Source organism: Equus asinus, chromosome 4 (assembly GCF_041296235.1).
Source record: "Equus asinus isolate D_3611 breed Donkey chromosome 4, EquAss-T2T_v2, whole genome shotgun sequence".
In the NCBI taxonomy this organism is placed as follows: domain Eukaryota; kingdom Metazoa; phylum Chordata; class Mammalia; order Perissodactyla; family Equidae; genus Equus; species Equus asinus.
This window is the reverse complement of record NC_091793.1, coordinates 135,541,793-135,555,655: the sequence shown is the minus strand read 5'-3', so window position 1 is coordinate 135,555,655 and position 13,863 is coordinate 135,541,793. Positions and strand designations below refer to the sequence as shown.

Below are 13,863 nucleotides of genomic sequence, written 5' to 3'. Positions count from 1 at the left end.
ATTTTCAGTTGTGGCAAAATACACACACATAAAATTTCTATCTTAACCATTTTTAAGTATACAATTCGGTGGCATGAAGTACATTCACATTTTTGTGCAACCATCACTACTGTCTGTCTCTGGAATTCTTTTCTTCTTGTAAAGCTGAAACTCTGCACCCATTCAGCAATAACTCCCCATTCCTCCCTCTGCCCAGCCCCTGCCAACCACCATTCTACTTTCTATCCCTATGAATTTGACTACTCTAAGTACCTCAAAGAAATGGAGCCGAACAGTATTTGTCTTTTTGTTTGGCTTATTTCACTTTACATAATGTCCTCAAAGTTCCTCCGGGTTGCAGCATGTGTCAGAGTTTCGTTCCTTTTTAAGACTGAATAAAATTCCCTTGTATGTATGTAACGTATTTTGTTTATCCATTCACCCATCGATGGACACTTAGGTTGCTCCTAGCCCTTGACTATTGTGAATAATGCTGCTATGAACATAGGTGTACAGATATCTCTTCAAGACCCTGCTTTCAATGCTTTTGGCTGCATACCCAGAAGTGGGATTACTGGGTCATACAGTAGTTCTATTTTCAATTTTTTGAGGAACTGCCATACTATTTTCCATAGCAGCTGCACCATTTTACCTTCCCACCAACAGTGTACAAGGGTTCTAATTTGTCCACCTCCTTACACACACTTATTGTTTTCTGTTACTGGTCGGTTGATTGTTTTTATAGTAACCATGCTAAAGGGTGTGAGGTGGTATCTTGTGGTTTTGGTTTGCATTTTCCTAATGATGAGTGATGTTGAGCATCTTTTCGTGTACTTGTTGGACATTTTTATGTCTTCTTTGGAGAAATGTCTATTCAAATCCTTTGTCCACTTTTTAATCAGGTTGTTTGTTTGTTGTTGTTGAGTTGTAAGAGCTCTTTATACATTTTGGATATTAACCTCCATCCAATAAATGGTTTGGAAATACTTTTCCCCATTCTCTGGGGTGCCTTTTCACTCTGTTGCTTGTATCCTTTGATGCATGGAAGTTTTCCATTTTGAGGTAGTCCAGTTTATTGGCTTTTTCTTTCATTGCCTGTGCTTTTGGTGTCATATCCAAGAAATCATTGCCAAATCCAACATCATGAAGCTTTTTGCTTATGTGAGGAGGGTTCTCAAGTGACAAAGTAAATGTTAGAGAGATGTGGTCCCCGGCATCGGTATCGCAGTTCAGTTCTCTTTCTCCAGGCTGGATTCATGAATGATGGCAGAATCTTGGCCCTGGATGTGGAGCATTACTGCAATGGAGGTTCCACCCTGGATGAATCATTATTTGTAAGTGTTTTAAGGAACAAGTTCACATTCTGGAAAATGCTACATAAAATGAGTTATTCCATAAAATGTTCAATAGTTAAATAGTATTTAATTATAAAAGCATGAAGACCCTTCTTGCAAGGATAGCCATATGTTCCTGGGGCCCCCAGAGTGAGCCCAGAGATATTGGCCAAGTCTGTGTCTGTGTGTTAGCTCCGTGTTTCCCATGCTTAGAGCTCTTTTCCCAAATGCAATCATTTGACCTCAGTCATGGTGTTACTGATACTCTGGACTGGATAATTCTTTGTTGTGGGGGCTGTCCTGTGCATTTTGGATATTTACCAACATCCTTGGCCTCTACCCAGTAGATGTCAGTGGCACAGCTACCCTCCAGTCTGATGAATAAATGACAAGTAATAGGATATATTGGATTCTATGAGGAAGCCATTTGGTTTAAAACTAATTTGCCCTGACCTCATTTTTCCAAAAAGGCCTGTTGAGGCTGCCTGGTCCATCTGCTTTAAACATTTACAATGTCCCAAAGCTAAGGATGATGCCCTTACAGATAGGGATGTAGCTTCCCCCTCATACCACCATCTCCTTAGGGATAAGCATCTCTTCCTGGAAACGAAGGATTAATCACCTACTTGCTGTGCTCACCTTGTGACCACTGACTTGCTAGCTAAGCATCTCGTGACAGTAGTAAAAGAGATGTTCCTGTCATGTGTGATGTATGCTCTTTGTTCCGAGATGGTGTATAACGCTCTGTGCGCCCCACTCCTCTGCTGTGCTGCCTTTCTTAGGCAGGGAAGCTCCCTGGGCTATAGTCCTCAGACCTGGCTCACAAGAAACTCACCCCAAGTTCTGATTTATAGATTGATTATAGGTTATTCACATCTAGTCTTAACAACCAAAAATGTCTCCAGACATTGCCAAATGTCCCAGGGGAGACAGGGGGAAAAATTGCCCCTGGTTAACCAATGCATTACACCAAATACCAAGACATTTTTTTTTTTCCTGTTTTCCAGGATATTTTATTCATTACATTCTGTGAACCTAGTGTTTAGTGCCTATAAATGCTTCAAAGGCTTTTGGAAATATTTGAAACCTGGGAAAAATGCATTAGGCCTAAAATATGAAGATAGAAAACAATGATTTCAAAAGATAAATTATTCAAATCCTCAAAAATTATTTTATAGCAAAAATGCACCTAACTGGGGATGTGAGTCTGTTTTAGCATGTTTGACGTGATGTAGAGAGGGTCAGTCAGTGATTTCTGGCCTGGTTTTGGTCTGAGGTCTCAGGATGGTAAGACATGTGCGGAAGGATGAGGGTCTTATCACATCGACTCTGGATTTCCCCAGGTGCTAGAAACGGGAGTTCTGAAAGTGGATAACGCTTACAAGTTTCCAAACCTGCGCTGCCAGGGCTGGGCATGCAAAACCAACCTTCCATCCAACACGGCCCTGCGTGGGTTCGGCTTCCCTCAGTCTGGGCTCATCACCGAAAACTGCATCACGGAAGTTGCAGCCAAATGTGGTTTGTCCCCTGAGAAGGTAATGACGAATGAGTCTCACATAGGAAAGGCATCGAATTCCAGAATTCCAGGGGTGGGAGGGCCGCGGGGGGCCTGCAGGTTGAGGAATTTGAGAGCCAGAAGGGCTGAAGGATTTGCCTGATTTGCCCAGTGTAGCTCAGCTAACGAGTTGACACAGAGCCGGGACTCCGCAGTGTGGTGGTCCTCGTCTTACTCGGGCTCCATCCCCAACATCCTAGAGGCAGAGGATGTTGAGGAGTGAGCTTGGATTCTAACTTGTTCAGCAAGAAGTCTGCGCAGTTGGGGCCATAACTGCTGCAACAAGTCCGTCAAAACCTCCCTCTCTGCTTCCATACCATCTCAGGTAGCTGTCGTAAAGGCTCTGTCATTTCGGTTACTTTCCATTCTTTGAGTCTGCGTCCCGATTTCATTCACTCACAAGCTCTGCTCCCTTCCCTGCGCCTCTTCCACCCGGAATCCTGAGTGGAGTTCGGGTGGGAGATGCGGGATGCGCTCACCACTGCTCCCTCCCCTGCGGTGTTAGGGTGGAGCGGGGGGGCAGAGAAGGACCAGAGGAAGCAGCACCTCCCCAGCGAGCTCTCTGTTCTCTGCTTGGTTAGAGGGAGCCACTTGTCGGGCATGTTGTCTGGGGGCTCCCTCGCTGCTAGCTCTCTCCAAATTCGACAGTCCCCTGCAAGGGTGGGTTAAGTCTCCCAGGGACCCTCAGCTGACCCCTCAGGAGCCTTCTCTGATGGCCACGGCTCTTTGCCCCATGCTGTGTCAATTCTTGGAAAGCCCTGGTCCCCAATTCATTGATGTTCTTTCTCTCCAGCATTAGAATCTGTGGCCATAGGCAGGAGGCATCTTCTTCATGTCTCTCGAGCTTGTGGGGGCCCCTCCCTTCCTGGCCATCTCACCACAGCCTCTGTCCCAGATGTTGTGTCACATTTGGTAGCATTAGAGGAGAACCAGGTCGTGGCCTCCCTTCATCCCAGGGCAGTTGGAGGAGACAATAGCCTCCCTTAAAACCACTGCCTCCCCCAGTGGCACAGCTCACTAATTTCCAGTCTTCCTTTTATAATGGTTGGGGAATGTTTTCTACGGGGATGGGGAGAGTATGTGTCTAATGGCCCTGTCAGCTTGCGAGGTAACTGGCCACACTGCTGAGAGTTTTCTCAACTGAGAATATGAGGTACTTGGCACCTTGAGTTCTCAGCCAGAGGCTTAGTCCCCAGTTCTGGGAATTCAGGAAGAATTCTACTCATGGCTTCAGGTGTCCTGTGATAGAATCTTTTCATTTATTCTTCATCCCAGTTATCGGTTATATTTAAATGAACTTTCATATTTTCCTGTTTTGGAAGTGAGTGGTCGTATCTCGCCCTAGCATCTGAATACTCCAAATCCTGTAGATCCGGCGGCTGGAGGTTAAATCCAGGATGGCCTTCCAACAGATACTCACAAATGCAGCTAGAATTAAGAGTCTGCAGTGTACCTGGACTGGGTTGAGTGTTATAAGAAATACAAGGAAAGGAGTCCTGCCTGTGAACTTAGACAGGAGCAGCACAGAAAGCATGTAGGTGCTGACATATTTGATAGAGGCTCTGAACAGGGGGAAGATGAGAGCATTATGCACTGGCAAAGCCTTCGACAAAGAGTAATAGAACTCAGCCTGGGCCTAACAAGATGAGTAGCATTTGACCAGGAGGACAGTGGATGGAAGAGACCATGTCTGCCAGGACCCCTGACCTTTCAAGCTCTCCTTTTATAGGTCCGAATGATGAACATGTACAAGGAAATTCACCAAACACCCTACAAACAAGAGATTGATGCCACGAACCTGATCCAGTGTTGGAAAGAATGTATGGCCACGTCTTCCTACTCCCTGAGGAAAGTGGCTGTGGAAAAATTCAACTCAGAGAATTACTGGAAGAAGAAAGGGCTGGCCATGGTTCCCCTGAAGTTTCCTGTTGGATTTGGCTCAACCGCTGCTTGCCAGGTCAGTTCTCCAAACAGACACATCAAAAGGTGTTGAGGGAACTTTCCATTATGGTGGAAAGCCGTATGGTTGCAATGCCTGATTGTCAACCTTCACCAAAGTTGTGTTCCGTCAATCTAGCTTTTCTCCGGAGGAGATGAGAGCACCTTTGCCCTTGTCCCCATGGTTGGTGACAAGCATTCTTGGGGGGAAATTGGGAGACCTGCTGTCTACTCCTGGCACTGGCATTAAGCAGCTGAGTCAGCTCACTCTGGGCCCCAGATTGCTCAAGTTTAAGTGAGATGGTGGGACTGAGGACCAACAAGACTCCTCTTCCAGCTGCTCTGTGATTCCAGGTCTCGGCCGGGGAGTAGCATCGGGAAGCTGCCAGGCATTTGGTGCCCCTTCCCTTTTTGGTGGGTTGATGTAAACTAAACCCAGAAAAGTAAATCATTTACATACTTCTTTTAAGCACAATTTTTTGGAGTTTGTACACCTGACAGTTGTTCAAAGTGTGAAAGGAGGACTGGAAATCTGTTCTCGTTTAATTTCTTTAATTTATTGAATAAATTCCCTGCTTGGTTGCTAAAACCACTTGCTGTTTCCATCACTTCATTCTTGAATGAAACTTACCCCGAAGAGCTGGTGCTCTGCTCTGTTCTTGCTCGTTGTACAGCAGTGATGTGGGGCCCCTGTGATCGACATTCTTACGTGTATGTATGTGTATATATCCATACATGGTGGAAAGCCATATGGTTGCAATGCCTGATTGTCAGCCTTCACCAGAGGTGCTCGATCAAACTAGCCCTCAAGATGGGATGACAGAGCCCTCAAAACTATTGTCACTCTCCTTTGCAGAAGTCACACCTTTGGCTGAGCCATGAAGAAAGTGTGGCAGGTGTGTTGAGTGATGACAGAATAGGGATAAAGGGAGGTGGAGCTGCTGGGAGCACCAATTTGTAAGCTGGGTGTTGAGGGAGCCGAGGAGGCCAGGAAAAGCGGGCCGGAGGGTCCCCTCCCCTTTCCCATGGCCGTACTTGTTCAGCTTTGGTGTAATCGTTAGAACATTTTCATGCGGGCTGATTGCAGACAGCTGAGAGCTCAAGGAGCATTAAAACAATACCCGCTGTGGTCTTACGGCGTCCTTCCCAGTCCCTGCCTGGTGGTGAGGGCAGAGCAACACACAGCCGTGGAGTCGTCTGCACAGTTTTCCCAGATGAGGGAGGCAGTCAAGAGGCTGTGGCTGAGGAAGAAAAGCAAGAACAAGGTTCTTAAACAGGAAAGGAAAGGAGAAAACTTCCACTAGAAAAGGGTTTGTGAGTAGTGACTCTTGCTTTGCAATTTGGGTAAACGGACTGGCTGGCAGCTAGCAAAGAGGTTGGTCTGGGTCATCTGCCCTTGAGCAGGCTGGCCGGGATCATCGGGGAAAACAGTCCCCATTGATTATGGGTCTTCTGGGTATCCTTGGGCGTTCAGCTTGGGTAGACGTGGCAGGCTGTCTTTGTGCAGTCGCTGCCATTACTTAGCATCTGACCGCTACAGTAGACTAAGTCAGTCCCATTTCCCTCATCAGAAATTTATCAAAAACTAGATAAAAAATAATAATTACCGAGCACCTGCTATGTTATAAGTTCTTTAGACTTTATCTCATTCAACCCTCAGGGCAACCGTAAGATTTGGATCCTTATGTTAGTGGTGAGAACGCTGAGGCTCAGAGCTTAGATGACCTGCCCAAAGTCCCGCATCTGGTGAGAAGCAGGGCCGGGCTGGAACTCAGGTCTGAGGGGCTCAGAAGCCATGCTTTCTCAGCTCCATCAGGCTGCCTCCCCACGCCCCTTTAGGTGGGGTCTGAGGGGGGATTCAGCTCAGCTTGGGGGAAACTCAGCAGTAGCCGGTGGTACATACTCTCAAAGGCTGCAGAGAGGCTCCTCCAGAGACCCCACTATTTCCCCCCATCCTGCCCCAGAAACCAGCTTCCTTGCTTGAGACATTTGCTTGGGGCCAAATCCAGGAGTTGGGGTCAGTCAGGCTGCTTCCTGGAGCCATACGCTGAAAGACTCTATCTGAAGCAAACCGAACAGAGGAGGGAACTGAAATGCTGCTTGAGCACCTTCTGTGTGTGAGGCCGTGGGCTGGCTGGTTTGTAGTTTCCCGGTTCCTTTAGCCACTGGCTCAGCTCTGTCGGGCAGGCGTGATTCTGCTTTGTAGAGGGGGATACTGAAGCCCACAGAGGTTCCCTCTCTTGCTCTAGGACATCCAGCCCGTGAGTGACAGCACCAGGATGTGACTGCAGGACTGTGCCCCCAACAGCTGAGGGGTCAAATGTCCCTCACCTCCGTTCTGTGTAATTCCTAGACTGTGAGCCCTGAAGGCCCCAGCATTGAATTAGCCCTGTCCTGCCCCGGCCTTAGCTCCACACCTGCACAGAGTAGGGACTCACATGCTTCAGTGGCTGAGACATTTGGAGAATCTGGAGGACCAAAGCAAACTTCTCAGCAATACCGCAGTCTTTGCTTGAAGATTGACATTTCACCGTCTAAGTGCCCAGTTTATATTGGAGAAGCATCTGTTCCACTCCTCCAGTTGTGCCAATTCCATAGATGAAGCTTTGTGGAATTATCTTCTGTGGTGCTAACGATGAACCATCCAGTGGTGCCGCTTAACTGAACCAAATTTGACATTTTACATGGCCCGAGAAGATTGCAGCAGCTCCTGGAGCAAATTACTCAGCAGTGTCTCTCAGAAATGCTGCTGCGGACACGCGGGCACAGTGCTGTTGCCAGCAGGGTCACGCAGTGTGGGAAATGCACAGTCCACTGTAACTGTAGCTCAGCCCCAAAGAATGTCACCCACAAGCAACTTCTGAATTGCTTGTGGAACCCAGGAGACCAAATGCAGAGTTTACAACTTTAAGAAACAGATGGAATGGCTATGCCATTGCAAATTCATTTCTCAAATTTATTGAGTACTGACTACATGTGTGTTCCTATGTTGCATTTCAAGGGAGGCCTTAGGACACGGTCCTTCCTTTCAGGGGCTCACATTCTAGCAGAGAACAATGAAGTGCCACAGAATGGACCCCAGGAGCAGCCGTTACAGGTGGCATCACCTGGTATCTTGTGCACAACCCCAGGCAGCCGGCTCTGGGCTCTCTGTAGAGGATGCCACTTCTTATCTCTATTGTTTTGAGAATAAATGACCAGGAGGAGGGACAGCATCCCCAGGAGTGGTGTGCCAGTAGATAGTTCAACATGCCCTGCTGCGTCTTCCCAGGCTCTTGGGCGTGATTGTCATGCCTGTGATGCCCTCCTCAAGGTTCTAAGATTCTCCTGTAGGCCGTGAATGTGTCTTTGTCCTCAGAGAAAGGGTGCCCCTCTGTCTCTATTGTCCCAATACACCCCTGGTTCACACCTGCCAACCAGGTAAATAGAGCCCATTTGCACTGTCAAAAGTGTCTTATTTGGAATGACAGAGGCTTCTGCTCCTCATCCCCTGGAGTAACGTGAAGCTTTGGATACTAATAAAGGGGCGATGCGCCAAGTGTGGCCCGTGGCCCACGGGTGGCTGTGAGATCCTTCTGGTGGGCAGAGAACGGATCTAGGAATGCAGTCCTTTCCTGGGCGTATGTGGTCATTGACATGCAAGTCCATCGACTTTCACTTATGAGCAGGGTTGTTTAAAAGGAATCTAAGCGAGTAATTAAGGCTTACTAAGATTTTAGCTTTGTTAAATGGAAATCAGCTTGTTACCAGAATTCTCTGAAAAGCCTCCCTTTACAAATCCTGGATTATTATGCCACTCTGCATAGAAGCTTAGATGTGGAGAAGCCTGGCTGGCAGAGCTCTAAGTGACCCCTGCCTGGCCCAGAGCGCGTCTACTAGGTGGGCACTTCCCAGCTGAACAGTTGCAAGGGTGTGCCTTGCAGGCCATCCTGAGCCCCAGCGCAGCCATCAGAAGCGTTTTCTCCAGGACCGTATGCCGTTAAGGTTCTCTTGCCCTGGAGACTCCAAGTGAAGAAGCCGTCCCTGTGTTCTGCAGTCTCCTGGACGTCGCCTTACCCCCAGTTGGGGCAGGGGCAGACTTGACGGAAGGCGCGTTCTTACTGGTCGTAAAGCACGTTTGCCTCGGAGTTCGGCTGTTCCAATTGCAGCAGCCTTTGCTTCTCTGTTAGTTCCACTCCTTCTGGATGCCTGTGGGGAGCTGTACAGTTACAGAAGATTACTTCCAAGTTCCCTTCCAACTCTAAAGCACTATAGTTCTGTGCCAAGATGATTTAGGGTGCACTTAGCCCATTTTGCAGCAAAAAGTTAAGGTCTGTCTGCCCCACCTTATTCGCATGTTTATCTTCGCCTCTCTGTAACACACCTGCAACTATGAGAACGTGTTCACATGAGCAATTCTTCTCCCTCTCCAGCAGCCTGTCTACACTTACCTTTGCAGCCATCCTCCTTCAAAAACCCAAACCGCCATTGTTATGCACCCTGGTCAGGGGATCCTTGAAGGTCCCAGTGTGCTCCAGCATCCTAATGAGGAAATAGCAGCTGAAGGAGCATAGTCCTGCCCCGGACTCAAAGCCATTGAGCCACAAGCCGGCCTCTTGTGGGGTGACCACGAGGCAGCTCTTGCCCTGCTCTGCTCAGCCCCCTCAGGGTGATGGGACGTGCATCTGTGTGTATTCTGAAGCGGGTGGAAAGGAGGGGATCATTTCCAGGGAAAATGTTTTAGCTGACAAGATGTGATAATATCAGTCAGAAAGATCATGAAAACTGTTTTCATCTTTTTTTGCTTAGGCTGCTGCCCTGGTTCACATTTATCTAGATGGGTCTGTGCTGGTGACTCATGGGGGAATTGAAATGGGGCAAGGAGTCCACACTAAAATGATTCAGGTGAGAAAGCAAATAATTGGGTTAAGTTGGATGTGTGCTTGTAGATATATGTATGAGAAAGAAACTATGGATGTACATTTTCTGTCCCCAAAGAAAAAGGGTAGGAGAGTGTAGCCTTGACAGCTTAGACTGTTAGTCTTTTAGCAGAAACTGGGTAAACAAGCCACTCCCCTAAAAAATGTGGCAGAAGAGTGTCAGGTTGTCTTATTGCTAGCAGAGGTTGGGAGGATATTTGCTGCTTTCCTTTGCTTATATTAACAAGAGCGTTGTCTTTTTTGAGCCTTTGCTGGGTGATAAAAAGCTGGGTAAGTTCTGTTGTATTGCATTCTTCCTCGCCCTTTTTATAGTATGGACTCTGGACAATTGATGATGTAAATCACATTTGATATTTCTCACCAAACTTCACCAGTTTTCTTTTGACTCATTTACTTTAGATAACTAGCTACTGTTTCTATTTTGCTGATCATAATAGTAATATTACAGAATATAAAACATTTGGAGGAGGCAAAAACTAACAGAAAGGACCCTGCACAATTCTACCACTTCATGATAATCGCTGTTTGGGGGTCTTTCCATGTTTTCTTTTTCTTTTTCAAAAAATCACTACATGTTGTTTATAGAATTTCGTATCCTGGATTTTTCACCTGTCCTTCATAGACTGAGCCCTTCCTCCTGTTATTAAGAATTCTTTGCAATCATGATGTTTATTGGCTGCTTGTGACTGTACATAGAATTTACTTAATCATTCCCAATTGTTGAACACTTCAACGAACATTTTCTACATAAACCTGTGACTGAATCAATGGTTATTTTCTTAAAGTGGATTCCCAGAAATGGAATCACTGGATCACAGAGTGTATCTTACATCATTTCACACATATTACCACATTGTTTTCCAGAAGGTATCCGTCTCATTATGCCACTAACCAACATTGTATGTTATGGATTGTTAAAAAATATTAGAAAATTTGACAGATGAATGATAGTATGTCATTATTGCCTTAATTTGCATTTTTCTGATTATAAAGATGTCGAACATATATTTTCTTTCATGTTATCAGCCACTTGAGAATTCTCTCATCATATCTTTCCCCATTTTGGGGGTGAGAATTCAGTGTTTTCCGTATGGGCCACCAGAGACCTTTGTGTTCCAAGCCCATGCACTCTGTGTAGACAGTCTTCTGAAAGCCACTGTGGAGCGCTCTGTATGCCTGTGTCCTTGTCACAGCTGTGGGCAAACTCTATTAAGCTCTATAGTTTGCAGGAAAGAGGAGAATTTTGGATCAGCTGAAGTTAGCAATGATTTTGCCCCCAGCACTAAAAAGAAAGGAAGCACAAAGCAGCCAGCTAAGTCCTTGTGTTAGCGAGCGGCACCAACACCATTTCTTTCTGTGGCCACACGTGCTGCTGCTGCTTTTGCAAGGCTGTTGTCCTTGTTACAGGAGGCACTTTTCTCCTAGAGCATCTACAGAAATGTGGATAAGGCATGTCCTACCTGATAAGGTCAGCTTTGCTAGAATTAGCAGAGTGCGGTGGGAGGAGAGTCCTCACAGGTGTTGATTTCATGATGATAAAGACATGCGGCATGTCTTCCTGCCTTGGCTTGGGGCCTCGCCTCCTTTTTCTGATGCTATTGCACATAAGAAAGTCAAAGAAAAAGAAAGTGTGCTCAGGGCTTTGGGTCCAGACTAGCAACAGGGTTTTTAGAAGGAGGAGGTTTTGTGGCTGGAGGAATTGGTGGTTCTGCCCGCTTGTCCCCTTTGTACATAGGAGGGCTTCACACACAGGCTTCCACGTGGGTGTGTGCTTGGGTCTATGATTAACCAAAGTATTTGAAAAGAAACTCTCTTCTGAAATCCAGGTGGCCAGTCGTGAATTAAGGATGCCAATGTCTAATGTCCACCTGCGGGGAACCAGCACGGAAACTGTTCCTAATGCAAATGTCTCTGGAGCGTCCTTGGTGGCGGATCTCAACGGACTGGCAGTAAAGGTAAAAGTCCTTGCAGTGGACTGCCAGTCATCAGCCCCAGCAGGGCAAAATCTGTGGGTGGAGCTCAGAAGATACTGAGAGTTAATCCAGCTCTTCTCTCCCTCCCGCCCCCTCTCAGTGAACCCCCCACCACACCCCCGCCGCCCCGACTGGGGCTCAGTCAGTGCTGCAGCCCCCAGGGGCGCTCCTGAGCTGGAAGTGTCCCCGTTTGTCTCCCTCACTCCTGACATCTCACTGGCCAGCAGTCATTTCGACTCTACTCACTGTGTCTTTCAACTTCTGTGTGGTGGTGACACAGCTGCTTTGATCCAGATGTGCACCTGCCGCCAGTGCCATACAAGGCCATGTCCCTGCACCCTAGAGCCCTCACCTTTCCCCCAGCTGCTCCTGCCAGGAGTAGCTCTGACCATGCCGTGTTTAGAAACAGTGGCAGCAGTTTGCCAACAGTTGCTCTGTGAAGTCTTGACTTCTTAGCGTGGCTACAGGCCCCCATCCTAGGGCCCGTCTTTAAGACCAGCTCGCCCTGCCCCCTACCCATGCAGGCTTCACATCACTCACAGGGCTGGTGTCTTCCTTCTCCGCGTTCTCACCGGCCTCTCAAATGAGCTGATGTAATAGCACATATCATGTGGTTTTGAAATTGGTGTTTCCATGAAATTATGATCATAATTTTAACCAAAAAATAATCCCTAGGATGCTTGTCAAACTCTTCTAAAACGCCTTGAACCCATCATCAGCAAGAATCCTAAAGGCACGTGGAAGGATTGGGTGAGAATCGTTGTTACTTTGTGTTATATGTTAGAAAAAAAAGGAGGGTGGAGAATGAGAGAGAGAGAGGTGACAATTAAATATCAGAAGAAAGGGCTTTAAAAGGCACTATTTCATAGTGATAAATGGGGGCTCTTTGGCTCTCGGCATGTGGAAATCCTATAAGATGGTGGCGGAACTCTTACATCCGGGAAAATTCTTTATTGGAGAATAAGATGGTGCTTCTCTCCAGAACTCTTGTTTTAAGCAATAATTAATTAAGGTTTCTTCCACTGGTACCTAGGTGTTTTTTAGATAATAGCTGTAAATCTGTTTCTTCTCCTACACTGGGTTCCACTGTCCCTAAAATGGGAAGATAACGCCAGAATCCTTCTATAAAAGTAAAAATCATGTGAGCACTCATTTAGAAATAGGAAACCAAGCCACTGGGTGTACATTCCACCAGCAGTGGACACCGGATGGAATGGGAACCCTCATCTGCTTCCTTTCATCTTCTAGCAATCTAGTTGGAAGAGAAGATACACATTCTAAAGTCAGTAAGCAAACTTTGCAGAGTAATAGGTTCTAAAGTACCACATGGTGTGGAATGGCTATCAGTAAAGGCTGGGAGTATGTGTCTTGCTGACTGTTCTAGAATGTCACATTAAAAGCATTGGTCTGGAGAAGATAACATTTGGGGAGTCTTACTTGGAAATGGTTCCTGCTATTCCATAGAGTTAGGATTCATTCCATAATCCATATAATTGGAGCTCTCAATCCTTTCTGGGCATATTTATTTCTGCCCTCTGCCCTGGCTACCTGGACCCCGGAAGCTGAGAGAGCCTGGTTGGAGAAAGCTGGAGAGAGATGCAGAGCAAGAGAGTCAGTTCTCAACCATTGTGAAATGCGCCCTTCAGCCCACTTCCTCCTGTAATGGTTGCACTTCGTACCTTTTTCTTTCTCACACTCGGGGACTTGGACCTCAACTCCACTTTTCTGTATATTAGTCAACTGTGTGCACTGCAGAATCAGCAGAACCTTTGGTATAACTGGAGCAATTTGGCAAAATTATACCCCTCTCCTAAGACTGTTATATATGCATGATATTAAAATTAAACATCCAACCACCCATTGTTTCCCAAAATGTTCCATGTTAACGGGTTGAGTCTTTCCAGATGACTGAGTGAAATTCTTCATAAGCAGAGCACGCTTTGCCCACTATAGTCCAGACTATAAGTGTAACATACCATGTGATTATGATCACACGCATTGGACAACGCTGTCGCTACGAGCAGTGGACCACAAATGCCTGTGGCGGTGGAGAATGCTGAGAGGAGTAAATTACTCTTGGTCCTTCCTAGTTATTACTACTGGTAGCTTTATTTAACACACAGTAAAATTAAAATCGAAGTCTCAAGTGGTTCTTGCTGTAAACA

The 13,863-nt window shown here is 46.6% G+C and overlaps 1 protein-coding gene across 4 annotated transcripts in view; it reads left to right on the top strand.

The window, feature by feature from the left end:
* The window catches only part of LOC123285083 (aldehyde oxidase-like), a 79,059-nt gene that overhangs the window by 57,304 nt on the left and 7,892 nt on the right, over positions 1-13,863 (top strand). For all 4 annotated transcript variants that reach the window (XR_011502973.1, XR_011502972.1, XM_070508340.1 and 1 more), the window contains 6 exons: positions 1,227-1,313; positions 2,657-2,848; positions 4,598-4,825; positions 9,595-9,690; positions 11,552-11,680; positions 12,374-12,448. Coding sequence is in view for 2 of the 4 variants with exons in the window: in XM_070508340.1 (XP_070364441.1) it covers positions 1,227-1,313; positions 2,657-2,848; positions 4,598-4,825; positions 9,595-9,690; positions 11,552-11,680; positions 12,374-12,448 (807 nt within the window). In the remaining 2 variants the exon portion in view is untranslated. The remainder of the gene's footprint in view (positions 1-1,226; positions 1,314-2,656; positions 2,849-4,597; positions 4,826-9,594; positions 9,691-11,551; positions 11,681-12,373; positions 12,449-13,863) is intronic.